The sequence below is a fragment of the Dromiciops gliroides genome, chromosome 1 (assembly GCF_019393635.1).
Source record: "Dromiciops gliroides isolate mDroGli1 chromosome 1, mDroGli1.pri, whole genome shotgun sequence".
NCBI classification, from domain to species: domain Eukaryota; kingdom Metazoa; phylum Chordata; class Mammalia; order Microbiotheria; family Microbiotheriidae; genus Dromiciops; species Dromiciops gliroides.
This window is the reverse complement of record NC_057861.1, coordinates 605546916-605569599: the sequence shown is the minus strand read 5'-3', so window position 1 is coordinate 605569599 and position 22684 is coordinate 605546916. Positions and strand designations below refer to the sequence as shown.

The 22684-nt window shown below is 39.5% G+C and overlaps 1 protein-coding gene across 2 annotated transcripts in view; it reads right to left on the bottom strand.

Annotated features, from left to right (window-relative positions):
• FRMD3 (FERM domain containing 3) overlaps positions 1 to 22684 on the bottom strand; it is a 350587-nt gene that overhangs the window by 3889 nt on the left and 324014 nt on the right. The window contains exon 1 of one of the 2 annotated variants that reach the window (XM_043977038.1): positions 18356 to 18589. The exons of the other annotated variant lie outside the window; for it this stretch is intronic. Coding sequence (XP_043832973.1) covers positions 18356 to 18482 — 127 coding nt within the window. The 5' untranslated portion in view covers positions 18483 to 18589. Of the gene's footprint in view, positions 1 to 18355; positions 18590 to 22684 lie in introns of those variants that run through there. 2 annotated transcript variants of the gene reach the window in all.

Below are 22684 nucleotides of genomic sequence, written 5' to 3'. Positions count from 1 at the left end.
ATGTTTCTTCTTTTTTCCCTTCCCACATTCTATAATCTAGCTCAACTAGTATTCTCTTAGTTATATAACACTTCATCTCCTCTACTCACACTTTGGTACTGGTTTTCCCCTAGGCCAGGAATGTACTTCCTCCTCACCAATGCCTTGTTTCCTTCAAAACTCTGCTCATGTGCCACTTTCCACATAAAACGTTTGCTGTTTCCCCTTAGCATCTAGGGCCCTCTTCCCCTCCAAAAAAAAAAAAAAAAAGATTACGTATTTATTCTGCACATGTGTACATGCATCTTCATCAATAGGGTGTAAGCTTCTTGAGTGAAGGGACCATCTTATCTTTGTCTTTGTAGGCTTATCACCTAAAGCCATGCCTGGCATCTCATAAGCACTTGTTGATTTGATTTTCCTGTAGCATATCATGCTTTAGGATCTTAGATGTAGAGCTATAAGGGAACTTCTAGTTCATTTAGTCCACCCTTATGGATATTTTTCCCTCCTCTCTGCCCTGAGTACACTTCTCTTACTGTTTTTCACCCAAAGTTACTCTCTCATAACATCCTCATGGTCCCTTCTCAATATTAGTCCTTACCAAGGTCTCCCTCCTCCTAAATTTGACCTTCTCACTCAATTATATTGCTTCTGTAAAAGGCAAATGGGAGTAACCTGTCATTTCCGGACTTGGTTAATTTGCCCGGACCTTAGCTTCTGAGTTAGAATCTGAGGTCCTGGTTCTTGGTTCAGAGAATAAGGTACATAAAACAAGAAAGAGGAAAGTCAGACATCAAGTCTAAAGATGAACATATGCACATGCACACACGCACACACACACACATACACACATATATATGTAATACACACACACAGATTCACTGTCAAGAAAGGGAAAAGGAAACAACATAAAGTCAGATCTACTCTAGCACCAAAAAAACAAACTGCTTATTGTTTCAGATAAAAAGCTGATTAATTATTAACAAGATGCAAGAACAGAACTAGTATATTTTAAATGGATATTTGTATGTTGGAGAAATTTTAGAGATTAAAAGTTTCATTATGGATAATGTCAAGAGAACCTGAAAGTAGCCATCAACACACTCGAGAGGCTACCTTTGGTAAACTTATGGAAGAATGTGGACAAGAGTCTTATAGGATGGCCAGTCATGGATAGATTTGGGTCGGCATCACTGGAGGGAATACCTACATTTTAAATGAAAGAGTGAGGATAATAAACATATACAAAATGGAATAGATATATCAGCATTCTTCTAGTGATCCAGTCTCATCATTAATTACAATATAACTTCTGCATTATTATTCTGCCACCCCTGTACACAGTGCTACATGTGGAAACTGAAGTGTCTATTGAAGAAGATGAGAGAGTTGACCAGACCTGACCAAACACAGTAAGAGACAAAATCCATTCTGTGTGACACTCAATTTCATGATTTTTAAGGTATCTCAAACTAGAAAACTTCAAAAGAAAAATGGAAGTTTTATACTGTGGTAAAAATTATGTGTGGTAAAGATTAATATTCCCATTTTTAGCTAACTCATTTGGGAGGGGCCACACCTGGCCCACCCCAAGGTTACGTATGCTACTGAGCTCAGAAAGGCAGTTTTTGAAGGATCTCCCCTTTTGGGGAAGGAAAGATTGAATGCTCCCGGAAGGGAGGGGAAGGGCTGCTTCCAGAATGCCAGGTGGCTTCCTGAACGCTAGGCTTCTTCCAGAATGCAAACTCGCTCTCGGGGCTCTCTGGTGACTCTCCTTGCGGTGGCGTGTGTTTGCGCTGTCTCTAGTGGCTTCTGACTACTGGCACAAGCAACTGTAAACAGTCTGGGGTTCTGTGAGATAATTGTGGAAAACCCTAAATTCCTTTGAACTAGCTTAACTGGAAACAGTCTGAGGATCACATAGGCTAAGTTTAGAGTTAAGAGCATTTCTCTGTATTTCTATTTTCCTATTTCCTTATCTATTATTTTTATTAGTTTCACTTTTGTTGTTTAATTAATTCCCAAGTAATAAAATCTGATCCTTTGGTGAACTAAAGCTTAGAGGCTCCTTTCTCATTGGCCTGGGAGAAATATCTAAAAAGGGCAGCTCAGAGCAGAAGGAGAACCTAAAAGGTCCCCCATATTTCCGGGACCCCAATATTAAGGCGAGTCACCCAAATAACGCTCCATATATCAAATTTTGGGCTTCACAATACCCAAAAGGCAACTGAAAAGACATCCATAACTACTGATCTGCATGCCTAATTTCTACCTCCATCAAATCCTTATTAATATGTTCTATGTGTGAACCAAAAGATCATTTATGTAAATATGAGGAGGTAACGGGCAGGTTTTCCTAAATGTTTTTCTAAAGCAGACCATATTTCCACAGTTGTACTACCACTGTTACTACTATTACTGTTGATGATGATGATGATGGTTAACATTTATATAGAGCTTACTATGTTCTAGGCATTATGCTAAGCATTTTACAATTATCTCATTTGATCCTCAAAACAACTACAGAGATGTTTAGAAAACACAAGATCCCACTGTACTAACTGCTGGTTCCCCCCCAAAAAAGACTCAGCAGAGCAATATAGAGCCTAAAAGGCTCTCTTCCAATAAGACTACACATGTTAAAATCATACACAACTTCTTGACAGATACAATCTAACTTCTTTTTTTTGTTTTTTGTTGGTGAGGCAATTGGGGTTAAGTGACTTGCCCAGGGTCACACAGCTAGTAAGTTTCAAGTGTCTGAGGTCAAATTTGAACTCAAGTCCTCCTGAATCCAGGGCCAGTGCTCTATCCACTGCGCCACCTAGCTGCCCTTGACAGATGCAATCTAAACAGTAACTTAATTGGGCAATCTCCTAGTTACCAGAATCATAAAGCAACCAAATAATAAGTGTCTATTGTGTGCCAGGCACTGTTCTTAGAGCTTGGGATGTAAATACAAAAATCAAACCAATTCCTACTAGTAAGGAGCTTACATCCTAATGAAGGAGTCTCGAAGATGGATAGGAGCTCAGAGGTCATCTAGTCTGATCTATGCATGAACCCATAATCCTCTCTACAACATTCCCAACAAGGAGTCATCCGGTTTTCTCATGGAGACTTCTACTGAGGAAAATCCATTAGCCTCCAGATATAACCCCTTATGTTTTTGGATGTATCAAGGAGAGAGGGACATGAAATAGGGGAGATAGATGCTTGCCCAAAATGTTTGCTAGGATGTCCTGTACAAAGTTAATAGCGGCTAATTTACAATTTCTCAATCTATCTTAACTGATGGGCTTTTTCTCCCATTAGCACACATTTAGGTACCAAAAATGACTAGAAATGGAAAATTAGCAAAGTTAGCCCGACTGCTTCTGGAATGATTGACAAGCTCCACTTGATTTCACTGGGGTGTTAAAAATATAAATAAGTAAATGTGCCAAGCAATTGCCTAAAGCTCACCTTCTGAATAACTGTTTTGGAAGGAAGATTATAAGGAATTAGGGAAACAAGGTGACAGTTTTTACATCAATTATGCAGCTCTATAATTCAGTTTGAAATAATTCTTCATGAACTGGAATAATAGCTATCAGAAGAATGTTGATGAGGACAAGCCAATTATTACTGACAGGTTATACTACTGGTGAAAGCCTTGTACTATACTCTCTTGCATGAAGCAAATGCTAGAATAGCGTTCTGTTTAGGGGGAAATGAATGGGAAAATAGGCACTGCCTATGTCTAAATACTTGCCTGGTCTGTCTGTTTATTTACTTTGCCCATACTGGTGAATGGCTGCTACCAAAACCTAATGAGGGAACATAATGTACAGAATACTTGCACACATTTTATACAGTGCTGTGCAATTTATATTGAGATTGCTCAATGCAATCTCACACACACACACACACACACACACACATAGTCGTGCAAAACAAATTTCTGCACAAGCTATATCCAAAAATTTAAAAAGGGAACAAAATATGCTTCAGTCTGTACAGCCCATGATCTCTCTATGTGGAGGTGGCTAACATGTTTCATCATGTGTCCTTTGGAATTCTAATTGGTCATTGTGTTGGCCAAAGTTCCTAAGTTTTTCAAAGTTATCTAGGTCTTTCAAAGTTATCACATCATGGGGATTAGAGGTATGCTGTGATCTGGAAAATCCATGTAAAATGTTTTGGCCCTCCCTTTGTACCAGAGAAGAAGTCTGAATTTTTTTCTTTTTTCTTTTAAGGGGTATTTACAGTACCTTATTATAAAATTTGGGTTCATATTATATAAGATTATACACATATTTCGTCCATTTCTGAGTTTCTAAACTTTTTCTGTGTCATCTATTGGCCTTTGAGTGTTGTCTGTGGCTTCTGCAAAACTCCCCCAAAATTCCTATTTAGTTTCTTATGCCCACTCTCAATATATAGAAAACTTAATGGGGAAAGTTGTGATGTGCAAGGGATAACTGTATTTTATAATTAATTAATTAATTAATTTTTTCCCAGGGCACTGAGGGTTAAGTGACTTGCCCAGGGTCACACAGCTAGTAAATGTCAAGTGTCTGAGGCTGAATTTGAACTCCAGGGCCAGTGCTTTATATCATTTAGATTATAAGCCCCTTGAAGTCCAGGATTATCTTTGTTTTTCATATTCACCCAAGTGCCTGGCACACAGTAGGCGCCTAATAAATGTTTATTGATCGACTGACTAAATACAACCTTGTGAGGTGGATAGGTAGAAAGTATTGGTAGATTCACTTTACAGATGAGGAAATAAAAACAGAAAGATAAAGAGACTGCCTCACAGTCACACATGTATTGTGGTGACCAATCAAAAATTGTTAAGTCTATGATTCTTTTCAGTAATACAATGGTACAAGACAATTGCAAAGGACTAATGATGGAAAAGGCTCTCCAAATCCAAAAAAAAGAAAAAAGAAAAAAGAAAAAAGAAAGAACTGTGGAATATGGATGCAGACGGAACCATACTATTTCTTTTGTTTTTGGTGCTGTTGTTTGTCTTTTTTGAGGTTTTTTCCTTTTTTCTCTGATTCTTTTCTTATAACATGACTAATGTAGGAATATATTTAATGTTATTGTACATATATAACCGATATCAGATTACTTGCTACTGTCTTCGGGAGGGTGGAGGGAGGGGAGGGAGGGAAAAAAATTTGAAACTAGATATCTTATAAAAACAAATGTTGAAAACTATCTCTATATGTAACTGGAAAATAATAAAATACTTTCATAATTTAAAAAAGTTGTTAAGTCTGAATACAGATCAATCCCAGGAGTAAATAAACTGTAGTGAGATACCTCTAATTTTTTTAGTCAGTGGGTAAAATAATTTGTCTCTTACTTGTTAAAGGAATGGTCCCTTAGTTGTACTATATGTTTAAAATATCTTTGAGGTTATGAATCCAGATTATAGAAAAGAACACTCAGCTGGAGGGGAGGGAGGGAAAAAAGAAAAAATCAGGAGACAGAGTAGGAATCAGGAAGACCCGGGTTCACATTCTGTCTGAGACACACACTTGTGTGACCTTGGAAAGTCACTCAACTTTTGCCTGCCTCAGTTTCATTATCTATTAAATGGAGTTAATAATAGCACCGGGGGCAGCTAGGTGGCACACCAGCCCTGGATTCAGGAGGACCTGAGTTCAAATCTAGCCTCAGACACTTAACACTTACTAGCTGTGTGACCCTGGGCAAGTCACTTAACCCCAATTGCCTCACCAAAAAAATAAATAAATAAATAATAGCACCGACCCCCAGGTTTGTTCTAAGAATAAAATGAGATTATATTTGTCAAGCACTTTACAAAATTTAAGTGCTACATAAATGCTAGCTATTATCATTATAAGGAACATAAGAAAAATGCTTCAAACTGCTAATAAGAAAAATACAAATTAAAACAACTCTGAGGGTTCCAGCTTATGCACATCAAGCAGAAAGCCAAAGAAAACAAAAAAGGAAAATCACAATTGATGCAGAAGCTGATGGAGGATGACCAAACTCTGTTTTTATGGGAGCCATGAAATGGTCCGACCATCCTGGATTTGGAACTGTACCCCCAAATTCACCAAACTATGCACACACTTTGACCCAGCAATACTGCTATTAGGGGGACAGCTAGGTGGCACAGTGGATAAAGCATTGGCCTTAGATTCAGGAGGACCTGAGTTCAAATCTAGCCTCAGATACTTGACACAAACTAGCTGTGTGACCCTGGGCAAGTCACTTAACCCTCATTGCCCCACAAAAAATAAATAAATAAAAATAAATACTGCTATTATTAAGCTGTGAAATGAGCAAAGGGATGGATTCAGAGAAACGTGGGAAGACTTGTATGAAGTGATATAGAGTGAAGCAAGCAGATCCTGGGGAACAATTTAAATATTGACTATTAACATGAAGGAAAACAACTCTGAAAGACTAAATAATACTAATGAATATAATGACCAATCGAGACTTTAGAAGACTGATGATGAAATATGTTTCTGACTTCTTGGCAGAGAAGAGATGAACTGGAGATGTAGAGTGAGACATATATTTTCAGACACAATGAGCCAATGTATAAATTTGTTTTAAATTATAATACTTACTTATCACCTTTATTTTGTGGGGAAAGAATTGTATGAAAGTTTGAGGAGGTAGTTATAACAAAAGAAAAAATACCACTGAAATATTAAAAAAAAATAGGCAGAGGGAAACAGAAAGAGGTTTAAAAGGGGATACAGGGGCAGCTAAGTGGTGCAGTGGATAAAGCACCAGCCCTGGATTCAGGAGGACCTGAGTTCAAATACAGCCTCAGACACTTGACACTTACTAGCTATGTGACCCTGGGCAAGTCACTTAACCCTCATTGCCCCTCAAAAAAGGGGGGGATATATAAGCAGGCAGTGTTGGCACTATCTTGTTAAATTTAATATATACTTAAAAAGAAAAACCAAGCTGAATGCAATATAGATTCACAGTTTCATATATATCTACATTTTCTGTTCTCATATGAAAATGTTCATGGTTGGTGATATTTATTAAGGTCCTAATGAAAAAAGAATATACATACATATTTAAAGAGGAGCTACAAATATGTATGTATATGTGTATATATTTATATAAGTATAAATATCTATACATATTTATATAAACATATGTATAAGAATGTGAAGTCCTTGAGAGCAAAGATTATTTTTGCTTTTTCATTGTCTCTTCAGTGTCCAGCAGCATGCCTAGCATGTAGTAGGCTCTTTTAAAAAATTTTTTTTTTTGGTGAGGCAATTGGGGTTAAGTGACTTGCCCAGGGTCACACAGCTAGTAAGTGTCAAATGTCTGAGTCCAGATTTGAACTCAGGTCCTCCTGAATCCAGGGCCAGTGCTCTATCCACTGGGCCACCTAACTGCCCCATAGTAGGCTCTTAAGAAACACCTTTTTAATTAAATTGAGGGGGGTGTGGGAAGGATAAGTGGATGGAACTAGTACCTAAGCCCTGGAAAGGGATCAAAATTCATTGGGTCTTCTGTAAATGGTCTTGGGCCCAGAGACATTCTTTAAATAGGAACTTAATGAGAAGTTCAACAGGGAACCCAGGAAGAAAATCTCAGTCTAGTGAGGTACAAGAAGTACAGACAAGAAACCACAGACTCAATAAACCAAATGATGGCACCTGTCATCGAGACATGTAACCTCAGGGTGTCACTATGCCCAGACACTGTACTCATGAGCCCTGGGACAAAAGATGAAGAAGCTCTTCACCAAAAGGGCAGAACAGATCAAAAGAGGGTTAAGGTTTCCAGAACCATGGACACCTTCAGGAAAGTAAAAGGCCTAAAATCCAAGGAAGAAACCTTTGCAGATCAGCTAAGGGGGTTCTCTCTCAGGATAATAGAGGCACAAGTGACAGTAAGACTTCAGAGGGGCATGAAGCAATGGAGACCATTAAAATCAACAAGGAATATGGCTTCAAGGTCCTTGTGGAACACCCTGAAGGTCATGGGAGGATTCTTTGTGAAGTCAACTAGAAAAGTTCCTTCCACACACCAGGAGCCCAAACTTAGTGTTGTGAAGCAATTTCTCAAGGAGCTCAAATCTAGATCAAACCAAATCTTCCTTCAATTAGAAGCCTCTTTAGGGGAACCTAGATTAGAATTAAAATCAAATAGAATAAGAACCAATTTAAGGGGCAGCTAGATGGAGCAGTGGATAGAGCACCGGCCCTGGATTCAGGAGTACCTGAGTTCAAATCTGGCCTCAGACACTTAACACTTACTAGCTGTGTGACCCTGGGCAAGTCACTTAACCCCAATTGCCCCGCAAAAAAAAAAAAGAACCAATTTAAGCACCTACTATGTGCATGACACTGTAGACTTCAGTATATCCCTGGCCTCATCAATATGGGTATTCTGGCCAAGAAAGTAAGCTCCTTGAGGGCAGAGACTGTTTTTCCTTTTTCTTTATATTCTCAGTACCTATCACGGTGCCTAGCACATAGTAGGTGCTTAATAAATGTTTGATTTATGGACTGATGAATCAGATCATCACCCATCCTCATGGCCCATCCTGTGCAACTTTACTCATGTCCTCTCATAAATTCACCACAAGGAATCCTTCTAATAGGCTCAGGGTCTTTCTCTTCTTCTCCTGACATAGTGTAGATACCAATATGATATGTGGGTTGCTCATCAGTTGTCTCCTTTCTATGTGGCTATCTGAGCTTGATTTTCCTCCCAGTCATACATTTCTCTGCTGGCATCCTTTACCAAGCATACAACAAAAATCCTAGAAAATTGGGGGGTATGTTTTCATTAGAGAATAGAATAAAGGAAAAAAAAAAGGACTAAAGGAGTTTTTCCCTACACTGTTATGGAAGGTCCCCCAAGACATATAAAAGTGTATGCCATTGCTAGCTTTCCTTTAAAAAAAACACCTGTTTTCCATAGTGATTAAGAGGGAAAAAAACTTCCAAAACTCCAAATGTGTGTGTATTGATATCAAAGCACTAGCTAGTGCTATTTTAAATGGATGTCCGCTGATATCCTGGTAGGATGTATCTTAGAATGTTTGGGTTTCTGCAAAGCTCAGGCCAAACACCTTCTGCATGAGGCCTTTTCTGATTCCCCCAGCCACTAGTGCCTTTCCTCCCAAAGTTACCTTTTATGGATGTATTTGTTTTGCATCTACTTTGCATCTACTTCTACATGTATGTATTGTCTCTCGGATTGAATGTAAGCTCCCTAAGGACAATGCTTCATTTTTGTCCTTGTATCTTTAGTGCCAAGCACAGTGCCTTGCATATAGAAGGCACTCAATAGAAGCTTGTTGATGGCTAGATCATGACATAGAAGTGACCCGGGGTTCTTGAAAACCATGCCTCCAAGGAACAAGATCTAGCTGGTCCCAGCAAGCTGGAAAGTCTTCGAGTAAAACCTAGGTTTTATGTATGTCTGGGGCAGCTAGGTGGCGCAGTGGATAGAGCATTGGCCCTGGATTCAGGAGGACCTGAGTTCAAATCCAGCCTCAGACACTTAACACTAGCTATGTGACCCTGGGCAAGTCACGTAACCCCAATTGCCTCACAAAAAACAAAACAAAACAAAACAAAAACTGTATGTCTGCCAAATGAGGACCAGAATAGCTAAATTCAGAGGGGGCCACCAGCAGATTGAATACCAAGCATGACTTTGGGAAGTAATAGCAGCTTATCAAAGATATCCAACAAGCATCCATGAAGTGCTTCCTACGTGCCAGGGACTGCAATAAACATTATAGATAAAAAAAAAAAAAGCAAAAACAGTCCCTGCCTCAAGCAGCTTACGTTTTAAGGTATAAACCAACTAATAAGGAAGATGAAGGAATTCTAATCTGCCTTCCTGGAGAGATTTCCCACACTGATGAAATTACTGTTCTTCTGAAGCTTTAAATTCAATTGAGAGGCTCAGAAAAAAGGGGGCCTGAGAGACTAGATAATATAGAGCTGAATCCACAAGTTGTTAGAGTAAGAGACCTTTCTTCCTTTGGCTGTCTACCAGCAAAAGTGACAACAACAGCAACATTGGGCTGATTGCCTCCTGGAAGAGTCTCATGACTTCTGGCACCGGAACATTCTGTGTGAGGGGAATGTCCAAAGAATATTCTCAGGGACATATCGTCCTCTGACGCTAGGTGTCAAAACCCAACTCCTAGGTAAAAAACACCCCCCATTCTGGAATAGAGAACAGCTCAGTCACAGATAAACAAAACACTTGGGGACATTATCCCCCAGCAATTTTCCTGGCAACCATTCCTAGAGGGGGAAGAATGAGTAGAGTGCATAAATTCATTTAAGAAATTTACCTAACCATTCCAGAAAGTGCCTTGGAACTAGGCACAAAGAGTCACTAAGGCATGCCATACCTTTTGACTAAGTGATGCCACTATTAAATATTTTTATTCAAAAAAAAATCAATGGGGTTTGCTACATTTATATTCCAAAGACATCCCCCAAAAGAGAAAAAGACCTATTTGTACAAAAATATTCACAGCACCTCTTTGTAGTGGCTAAGAATTGGAAATCAAAGGAATGCCCATCAATTGGGGAATGGCTAGACAAACTGTGGCATATGATTGTGATGGAATATTATTGTGCTATAAGAAATGATAAGCAGGATGATTTCAGAAAGGCCTGGAAACACTTGTATGAACTGATGTATAGTAAAGTGAGGAGAACCAAGAGAATGTTGTGCACAGAGACAGCAATATTGTTTGATGAAGAACTGTGAAAGGCTTAACTATTCTCAGGGCAGCTAGGTGGCGCAGTGGATAGAGCACTGGCCCTGGAGTCAGGAGTACCTGAGTTCAAATCTGGCCTGAGACACTTAACACTTACTAGCTGTGTGACCCTGGGCAAGTCACTTAACCCCACTTGCCTCACTTAAAAAAAAACAAAAACAAAGACTTAACTATTCTCAACAATGCAATGATCCAAGACAATCGAAAAGGACAAATGATGAAGCATACTATCTACCTCCAAAGAAAGAACTGATATTGATGGAACACAGACTGAAGCATGCTATTTTTTGACTCTTTCATTTTTTTCTTTTATTCAAGCTTTCATAATAGGGCGTCATTGAAGATCCTTGAAGTAACTACTATGCTCACGGTACATGCTAAGGGCTGAGGGATATAAAAAACAAACATAATTAATATTTACGTATCACCTTTAAATTTGCAAAACATTTTAAGTGCTTAAGGGGGATATCTAGTTGGATTTCAGATAAAGAGGTTGGAAGAGTTTGGTAAAAGCCAGAGATATTGACTTAAAAAGTAGAAGAAGTCATTCTGAATATGAAGTAAAGCATTCCATACCTTAGAAAAAGTCTAACAGAGATGCCACACTCTGGGAAGAGCCCAGTGGCTGAACCAGGCCCAGCCCAGGCAGCAACAGCCCCAAATCCAAGCAACCTGTGAAGCCTAATTCAACAGCCCAGAGGCAGAACCACCTACCCAGACCAGCAGCTGTCCAGAGGCAGAGACTTGCCCCTTTCAGTTCAGCGGCTGACCAGCAGCCAAGTGACCTGCTCAACACAGCCCAGTAGGGGAATGACCTGACCAGCAGAGACACCATGCCAGGCAAGGAGCAACCCCAGTTGATCAGTACAGTGACCCATCCATCCCCATGACATTCATAAAGTTTACCACAGTAAACTTTATGAAGAGTCTTCAGAAAAAGAAAGGGCAAGGGGAAGAAAGAAAAAAAGGAAAAAGGGAAAAAAAAGAAATTCACATGATTACTTTATTGTATATTTAAAAGTAATAGCAAGTTGTATATAATAGGTTTGCAATTTCATGTGCAATCATCTTTTTTAAAAATATACTATGTTAGGGGCGGCTAGGTGGCGCAGTGGATAAAGCACTGGCCTTGGATTCAGGAGTACCTGAGTTCAAATCTGGCCTCAGACACTTGACACTTACTAGCTGTGTGACCCTGGGCAAGTCACTTAACCCCCATTGCCCTGCAAAAAAAAAAAAACCAACCAACCAAACAAACAAACAAAAAAAACCCCTAAACAAAAATATACTATGTTAGGGAAATACTTGTTTTATTCCATAAATTAAAATTAAAATAAATAAGTAGGGGGGGGCATCAAGGCCCTACTCTTCCAGAGTTGTGAGTTGTCTTGGCCATTTATGTTCCTTACACAAATGTTTTAAGTCCATACGTACTCTTTCCTATGGAATATGGATGTATTTATGGGACAGTATGCCCCAGATTTGGGGGTGGGTGGGTAGAGTCCCATCATCATTTCACAGGAAAGAACTTTGAAAGTTTTTGCTGACCTTGGAGTCATGGGACCTGAGTCTAAATCCCAGCTCTACCACTAACCATATTTGTGACTTGGGAAATCCCCTTTGTCTCTAGTTTTCTCATCTGTAAAAATGAGGGGGGCAGCTAGGTGGCACAGTGGATAAAGCACCAGCCCTGGATTCAGGAGGACCTGAGTTCAAATCCAGCCTCAGGCACTTGACACTTACTAGCTGTGTGACCCTGGGCAAGTCACTTAATCCCCATTGCACCGCAAAAAAAAAAAAAAAAAAAAAAAAAGAGAGCATTGGACTACTCATCTGAGGTTCTTTCAAGGTGTATGTATATGATCCCATGGTATCCTTTGATCCCCACAACCACCCCATCAGGTGAGTAACAGAAGGATGAATATCTCTACAAATGAAACAAGAGTCCTGGAGAAGTTGCTGGCCCAGAATATGACAAGAGGTAGGATTTGATTCATCTCTCATTGACAGCTCACTCAGAAACAAACTTTGTGAGGATTCTCTGGAGAAAGAAAGGAGGTCACCAGGGCCCCAATCCTCAGGACTGTGAGTTGTCTTGACTGTGTACATTTCACTGCAAATGGGTCTCACTACCCTTTGACCTTTCAGTTCATGTCCACTCTTTCCCCCAGGGTTTCCAGATTCCAAGTACACCTTTATTTGCTTAAAGATGAATAGGTATGATCCCTGCCCTCATGGACCTTACAATCCAATATGGTAGGTGGGACATGTACACAAAAAACTATCATGCAACTTGATAAAAATAACACATTTAAATGGCTATTTAAGGTTGACAAAGAATGTTGTTATTGAGTAGCTTCAGTCCTGTCTGTCTCTTCAGGACCCCATTTGGGGTTTTCTTGGCAGAGATACTGAAGTGGTTTGATATTTTCTTCTGCAGCTCATTTTACTGATGAGGAAACTGATGCAAACAAGGTTAAGTGCTTTAGCCAGGAATAAGTGTCTGAGGCCAGATTTGTTATCAGGTCTTCCTTACTCCAGGCCCAGCATTCTATCCACTAACTGTCCTTACAAAGTATGGTGGATATGAAAAAATGTAGTAGCTCTGAAGTTTTGTTTTGTGTTCGGTGGGGCAAGGAGGATTAAGTGACTTGCCCAGGGTCACACAGCTAGTAAGTGTCAAGTGTCTGAGACCGGATTTGAACTCAGGTCCTCCCGAATCCAGAGCTGGTGCTTTATCCACTACACCATCTAGCTGCCCCCCATAGCTCTGAAGTTCTAACCCTAATGCTCTATGTTTTTTTATGAAAACATGCTATAATTATTATATTTGCCCAATGAGAATTTTTCATCATCAGGTACTCTAAAGCACATCATTCTAGGAAAGTATCTGATATAGTCAGTGGTAGAATTTAGAGCTGACAAAGGGCCTTAGAGATCCCCTAGTCCAACTCCCAAGTTTTATAGATGAGGAAACTGAGGTCCAGAAAAGTTACAAGGTCACACAGCTGGTAAATAGAAAAGCCAAAATTTAACTCCAGGGCCTCTGATTCCTATGATATCACACTGTCTAAACATTCTTGAAAGATTCAAAAGCCATTCTTTTTTTTTTTTTTAATTATATAGACTCAAGCCTGGTGACTCAGAAAAAAACTAAACAAAACAGTAGAGGCATGGAAACACAGACACACACTTGTTATGTAAATCTAGAGCAAGATGGATAGAAAGGGAGGAGAAAAAGATCAGCTGTCTAGAAATGCTATAGGTCTAAATCAAGCATTAACAGAGAGTCAGAAATTCCAAGGAGCTATCCCATCCCTCTAATTAGAGTACTAGATAGCTTCGCTGGCTGCTCAGCCTGGAAATTTCCAAATTTCTAAACAGTTGGAACTGGTAGAATTTCCCTGGAGATTATCTCCAACCTGGCTCTCTTCTGCATGCATGCAGTTCTTTAAAAAAAAAAATACCAATGCAGGCTCATTTAATTATTCTCAGCTTACTCCCAGCAAAAATTCCATGTGACAAGTCCAGTGATTCCAAGTCAACTACTGGGTCTGGATCCCCTGCTTTAGTGATTGCTTAGCTAGATGTTTGTAAATGTCTCACTATCCTATTGACTATTCACATTCTCTGGCATTGTTGCTGACAGTGTTTTTCTCTGTGTGTCTGGGAAAGCCAAATGCCTGACTCATGGCCTTCTCCACACCAGGGAGGGTATCATATGCCCACTGGTTGGCAGCTGTATCTATCCTTGGCAGAGAGTGCTGCTTTTTGAAACTTGTTCCCTTAGTCTTGTAGGCTAACAACAACTAGGTTCAAAGGGAGTATGTTAGGAGCCTGTCTACTTAGCAATCTTTGGCTCCATCAGAATTTTTGATTGACATCCTTTTGCCTTCTAGATATTCTGAAGTGGGGGGTGGGCGAGAGAGGCATAAAAATGTATTCTTCCTCTACTCTGTTCTTGACAGAATAATAGATATAGGAAAAGGTCAGTAGGGAGCAGAAATCAATCCTGGAAGTAGATTCAGAATGAAGCTTTCTGTTGTTGATAGGGTTAGACCTCCTGAGTTCATGAGTGGGGCAGCACTCCCAATGGCCTCCTCAGATGTACTATAGAGCTTCCAAAGCTGAAAATACAGCTTTACCTCCTCCTCTCAGGTAGTGCTGAAGGGAAGGCCATAGAGATTCTAATAAGGAGGAAGCTGGCTTGTTGGAAAAATATAAGAGTACAAAGGACTTCCACAAGGCCCTTTATAAAGCATCTCTCTTCCTGGGAGAGGATACTCTTCTGTCCTGCCCTTCAATTCTTCACACTCTCTGTAGCAGTTACTTATGAGAACTAGTAGGTCTGATTCTTAGCTCACCTCTCTGTTTTCCTTCCTTCATTCTTTTCATCTTTCTTCTTGCTCAGTCTAATTAGGGAGGGGGGGGGGGCACATAGCCTTGTGAAAAGGAAGCCAGAGAGATAACCTAATTCCCAATTCCACGATACTTTAAGGAATGTGTATCTGTGTCTTTGGGGTCAGTCAAGTTATTCAGTCAATAAGCATTTATTAATAAGCACCTACTATGTGTCAAGCACTGTGATAACAAAGAAAGGCAAAAAGTCTCTGCTCTCCAGGAACTCACAGTCTAGTTGGGAGGGAGGAGAAGACAGAATGAAAAACTATGTACAAAACAAGATATAATAAACAAAGATAAATGGCAGATAACCAAAGAGGTAAGCATTAGCATTAAGGGGACATCAGGAAAAGTTTCTCATGTATGTGATTTTTGCTGGGGCTGGAAGGAAGCTGGAGAAGTCAAAAGGTGGAGATGACAGGGAAAAGCATTTCAGGCATGGGGGACAGCCAGTGAAAATGGCAAGAGTTGGGAAGTGACTCTTCTTGTTGGAGGAATAGCAAGAAGGATGGTATCGGGGCAGCTAAGTGGCACAGTGGATAGAGCACCAGCCCTGGATTCAGGAGGACCTGAGTTCAAGTCCGGCCTCAGACACTTAACACTTACTAGCTGTGTGACCCTGGGCAAGTCACTTAACCCCAACTGCCTCGAAGAAGAAGGAGAAGGAGAAGAAGAAGAAGGATGATATCACTCCATCTCAAAGTCCATGGGGGTGAATAAGGTATCAGAAGACTGGAAAGGTAGGAGGGGGCCAGACTGTAAAGGGCTTTGAGTGCCACACAAAGGATTTTATAATGGATCCTAGGGGTGATAGGATCCAATAAATTGGAGTTTATTAAAAAGGGCATTTTTTTTAAAAGGGCATTTAGGTGACACAGTGGATGGAAGATTCCTCTTCCTGAGTTCGAATTTAGCCTTTGACACTTACCACATATGTGACCCTGAGCAAGTCACTTAACCCTTCTTGCCTCAGTTTCCTCATCTGTATAATAAAGTAGAGAAGGAAATGGCAAACTACTCCAAAATCTTTGCCAAGAAAGCTCCAAACAGGGTCACAAAGAATTGGATATGACTGAACAACAATAACAAAAACAAAATTAAATGGGGGAGTGATATAATGCTGTACTGTTTAGAAGTATGTCCTTTAACCTATGCATATTTAATCTAGGGAGATGGAAAGAGTCTAGTCCTGTGACTTCATTGGTAGAAGAAAAGTTCCTTTACCAATTCAGATGTTTCTTTCTGCAAATATACTGCTCAGGGGTCACAGAGGCTACATGTGTCAGAGACAGCGCTTGACTCCAAAATCATTCCAACTCTGAGGCCGGCTCTCTATCCATTCATTACACCGCACTGCTCCTCCATGTTCACAGAGACAGAAATTCCTAAACGTCCACCTGCTTACAGCTCCTCCTCTTTTATCCCTTTCTCAAAACTATTTGTTTATTCAGTAGAAGTCAGACAGGGCAGTGTCCCTTCATCTGCTTGCTTTAAAATTATTACTATAGCTCTCTAAGGATAGCAAAGCACTTTATATGCTTTATTGCATTTGTTCTTCATAACAACAAGAATTTTTAAGTAAATAAGTAACTATGTCACCCACCTCACCTTGGATGTTGGTGCTATTACTTATCTCCATTTGACAGATGAGGAAACTGAGGCAAAGGGATTAAGTGACTTGCCCAGGGTTAAACAGCTATGGGGTCTGAGGCAAGATTTGAACTCAGGCCTTTCTGACTCAGAGTCCAATGGTTTATCCAGTAAACCACTTAGCTCCTAATACAATTTAAAAGAACCCAACATTTGCTACCAGTTACAAGGCTCTTCTTAGAGTTGTGTACATGTCACTCCATCTCTGTTGTTTGCCATATATGTCTTTCTGGTTTTCTTTTATTCTTGGACAAAAGTTCATATTCTACTTTTGGTTTCTTAGACAAAAGTACATATTCTACTGCCTTTGACAAGTCAGTACATTGGATTCTTCAAAGGAAGGAAGGAAACAAGCATTTATTAAGCACTTACCATGTGCTTGACACTGGGCTAAGAGCTTTACAAATATATCTCATGTAATCTTCCCAATAACCCTATGAGGAATTTTACAATTGAGAAATCTGAGGCAGACAGAGGTTAAGTAGTTAAACTAAAGGTTAATCTGTAATCCTATAGAGGTTAAGCCCAGGATCACATAGCTATTTAAGCATCTAAGGCTGGATTTGAATTCAGGTCGGTCTAACTCCTGTCCCTCTGTGTGCTATGGCACCACCCAGCTGCTAGGATCATAGATCTACAGATAGAAATTATTTTAGTGGTTATTTAGTCCAACTACCTCAAATAACAGATGAAGAAACTGAGGCCCATAGAGGTTAAATGTTCAGTGATGAGTTGATCTAGTCAAATGGCATATCATTTGACCCTCAGTTTTATCATCTGTAAAACAGGGATAGTAACACCTGCAATGCTTACTTCATAGCATTCAAGATCAGGTATCTAGGCAAACCTTAACGGTATCATATACATGATAGCCATCTTTGTATACACGCCTTTCTTCATCTACCCGAGGGCTGGGACCAGAATCTACTCATTTTTTTGAACCTTGTATAGGTTACTATTGTAGTACGCACATAATTAATAACTGCTTAGTAAAATTGAAGACTTGAGTTTGGAGGCTCAACTGTGTAAACTAATCATTGTGGCCAGACACTCCCTGCATTTTTGCACTTTCACTTATCCACTGAAGAAAAAGAGATTCATGCTTTTATCACTCAATGTTGCTTTTGCCATTCTCTTCCTCAATGATTAAGCAATCAATGTTGAAATGATCAACACTGCCTCATCCCTAATTCACGAGTCCCTGGCTGCTAATTGTCCTAATACACTGCCCTTCAAATAAGCTTCCTACAATTTTTGCTTCCAGAAGGCACTCGTTATCAAAGTTCCCAATCATTTAGCCATCCACAAGTGGCTCCACATTTGGGAAGGCACAGCACGTTGTCAGAAAGGTAGATTGACAATTTTTTCCTCCTCCTCCTCCTCCTCCTCCTCCTCCTCCTCCTCTTCCTCCTCCCTTCCCTTACCACTGTAAATAAAAAAATAAGAATCCTGTCACTGAAGCCCGCAGCTGGCTTCTCTGCCTGAGTAAATACAGCTGGAAGTCAGTCAAAGTGCCCAGAAACCAAGTTATACAAAAAGGGAAACTTCACCTACCGACGTTTCTCGCAGTGATCCTGGCGCCGTGCCTCAGCAGCCGCACAAAAACATTACTGCTGCAGTGGTTAACCATATGTAAGTGGAGGCTTCTCCGAGTCTGGATCTTCACCAGACATTTGACCATATTGGTTGTTTCTATTTGTTTTCATTTATTCCACCTAAAATGCTAACGTGATGACGTTACCACTTGCCCTGCACTTGGCTTTGACCTTTGACTAAGTTGTCGCTGTGTTTTATAAGACCAACTCAAGTCCTCCTGAATGAATCAAATGTCAGGTTCCTCATGTGGCCAACAGAAATATCCCACTAGGGATCAGGATGAGGAGGGGAGGGAGAAGGAGGCATGTTATTTTTAACCTCTTCATCACACTCTAATATACAATGCAACATTGTGTTCTGCCCCTTACTTAACCATCCCAATGACTCAGCCAAAATATTTATCTGTCATTACTAGGTTCCCAAACAAGTGGAACATAACCAACCTCAACCCAAAACCCCAAACCCTTTGATTCAATGATTCCACTATTGGGAATATACCCTAAAAGTGTTATGAAATGGAGAAGGGGGGAAGGAGAGATGTGAATTCAAAGATTTTCATGATAGCATTTGAAAACAACTGGAAAATGTCCATCAACTGGGAAATTGTCAAACAAATTGTGGCAGATCCATATCATCCATGTATACAATGATGTTACAAGGGATGCAAAGAAATCTAGAAAGACCTTTTAAAAAGTATGCAAAGTACAGAAAAAGCAGCCACAGAAAAAACACACGCTGATTATGACTCAGTGAGAAGAAAATTAGGTTAGGAGTGAGTGGACAAAGAAATCTGAGAGGGACTGAAAGGAAGCAACAGGAAACATTATGACATCTTATTCACCGAAATAGAGAGGGATACAGAGACAGAGACAAAGAGATAGACAGAAACAGAGAGACAGAGACAGAGTCACTATGAAAACTGAATTACTTATATCGCTATTCAATATTCAGTTTTTAATGCAACATTTAATTTCAAGTAAAAACAATGACAACGAACTTCCATGTTATTTGTGCTATATTTTAAAGACAGGATTCAGCCTTAGTATTTAAACTTCAGGCACCTGGGGCAGCACTGTATTTGTATACCTGGCACATGTACTGTGCTGGCATCTACATCCAAATGCAGCCTGACTTAAAGGACTTTTGCTCTGCCCTTTTGACTGTGTAACTAGCAAGACCTGCCAATTGTCTGGCAATAACACTACTCCAAATACCACATTTTCTGGGAGATTTTTATGCTCCAAGATTTTTACTGCAACAATTTTTGCTCTGATTTTGTTAGTTTTCTCTTTCCTTATTTTGAGGAAAAAAAAAGTATTTTCCTTATATAATTTCAGGATACAAACACAGCTATTGTTTTTGGTTTTTCTAGGCTTACTGATTCCTCCTTCTACTAGCCAGAAAGAGTAGATCAGGTTCCTATTAATTATTTTGACAAAAGACATCAATTAGTTGATCCACAAGTATGCATTAAGTACCTACTATGTGCTCGGTAGTGCTGGGAATACAAATACAAAGAATGAAACTCCCTACTTGCAGAAAGCTTATGTTCTAATAAGGAAGACAACTGGTGTGTATATGTACACACACACACACACACAAACATACACATATACTCATATATACATAGGTATATATGCATATACATGTGCATATGTACATATATGTGTATAATATAGCACAACTATAAAGTTAATAAATATATACAAATTAATTAAATACAAGAAATTGGTTTAAAAGGGTTTTAAGGATGACGTCTAAATTTGAATTATCCATGTCATATTGAATTTCAATTAGTGGAGTTAATGGAATGTGGATACTGTACAATACTTGTTTGATAAATTGACAGTTTATGTGCTTTAAATTTTAATATTAGGGACCCTGTTAGTTTAGGATTCTGTTTAAATCCATCATATTCCTTAAAGGGTTTTCCTCATGAAAAGTAGCTTATACTTATAGTAGTATTCTGTAGTCTAAACAAAAAAAAAATGCTTTCCTCATAATTCTATGGGGGTAGACAGTACAATTATTGTCTCCATTTTACAGATCAGAAAACTGAGCACTTAGCTAGTGGTGGAACCAGAAATTGAACTCCAATTATGCACCTTCTGAATCCATGAAAATTTCCAGGTGGCACAGTAGAAAGAAAATTGTCCAGGGACTCTAAGTTTTAGAGATAACTGCCAATCAGCCAATTAACGAGCATTCAAGAACCCATCAGGTTCTGGGCAAAGTGAACACAGAGTATACAAAGACATGTAATGATTACATAACCCTGGCACATCTCTGTTTCCTCATCTGAAAAATGGGAATAATCATCTTAAAGATTTGCTATGAGGAATCCATGAGACAATCTATATGAAAGAACTTTGGGATATTTGACCTGCTATACAGATGCTAGGTAGTATTGATCATCAGATCAAGTTCCCATTTATTTAGTGCTGAACAGATTCTTGAAGTGTAAAATAGTTACTGTTCAGCTGTGCTTTACATCTCTGCACAGAACCTTAGAAAATGGCTACTTGCAGCAAAATTTAATATCAAACTAAAAAGTTAAGCAGAAAAGAATTAAAACAGCGAAGAAAAGACCTGTCTAGCACTGATGCAGTAGAAAAGGAAAGGAAAGGAAAATCATTTACTCCTAGAACACTTCTATGAAACATTTTCAAATTATTATCAGAGATTTGTGTACATTTTACCGACATTCATGAACATCTAGGGGTAGGGATGGAGTCTGGGGCTTAATTTGGTATAGGAAACTCCTACCAATGAAGGTCAATGTCTTCTCTGGCTTTTCTTTTCCCTTTGTTTGATCTCATTGTAGGAGTATAATTAAAAAACTCTTCAGACAAAAGCCTAAGGTTGAGATTCAAGTGTGGGGTGCACAGTTACAAACTGTGGAAAATCTTTAACAAGCTGACAATGCTCCTGGAGGGGATGAAGGAAGGGGGTTACACCTAAGTTCCATTTACTTACAGAGGATGCTTTCCTGATTTCTGACAGGTAGCAAGCGTTTTTCATTGACTTCTGGAGACAGAGATTTCAGCAGCAAGCAATGTGTTTTGCTTGGGGCCATTGGAAAGAATTTCTCAAATCATAATGAGTCCATTATAAAGTGCAATTTCCTTGACAAAGAAAGTATTCTGGGAGCACAGCTCTTCCTTTAAGGGAAGTATCTTACATGGAATTCTAATGATTCTTGGGGCAGAGGTGAGGAAGGGTATTCTTCACTTCTCAAAAAGAAACAAAAGGTTCAATTCCAGGTCTGTTCTAAAGGATGACAAGAAGAGAATACCTGGGCATCACAAAGACCCTATTTGGCCAGAGCAGATTGGAAGCTCTTTGAAGGCAGGTAACATTTGATTTTTATCTGCCTTCTCCCCTCCCCCAATAACTAACACAATGCCTGGCAGATAACTGGAACTTAATAAATGCTAAAGAAATTTATGGCCTAGAAGCAATTGTTAGGTTTTACTTCCTAACAGTTATTAAAGCTGACTACAAATGTCTGCTAGGTGGCAAAGTGGATCGAGCACCGGGTCTGGGTTCAGGAAGACTAACCTTCCTGAATTCAAATCTGGCCTCAGACACTTACTAGCTGCGTGACCCTGGGCAAGTCACTTAACCCTATTTGTTTCAGCTTCCTCAGTAAAATGAGTTAGAGAAGGAAATAGCAAAGCATTACAGTATCTTTGCCAAGAAAACCCCAAATGGGGCCACAAAGAGTCAGAAACGACTGAATAACAACACAAGTGTTATTCCTTGGGAGGTGGAAAGTGCTTCACTAAGAGGTCTTCATGAAATGTCTAGATGACCCCTTGTCAGGCATGTTATCACAAGGAGTCATGTTCAGTTACAAGTTGGACAAAATCAGGGGATCTTAACCTGGGGTGCATGAACTTACTGAAAATATATTTTCGTAACTATATTTCAATATAATTTGTTTCCTTTATAATCCTATGTATTTGATTTTAAACATCTAAAAACATCATTGGGAGTAGAGGTCCATAGGCTTACCAGCCTGCCAAAGGGATCTGTGACATAAAAAGGTTATGGGGACAGCTAGGTGGTGCAGTGGATAGAGCACTGGCCCTGGATTCAGGAGGACTTGAGTTCAAATCTGGCCTCAGACACTTAACACTTACTAGCTGTGTGACCCTGGGCAAGTCACTTAACCCCAATTGCCTCACACACACACAAAAAGGTTATGAATCCCTGGACTATATGTAGTCTCCGAGGTCCCTTCAAACCCAGTAACACTCTTTCTCCCATCTCTATGCCATTGTT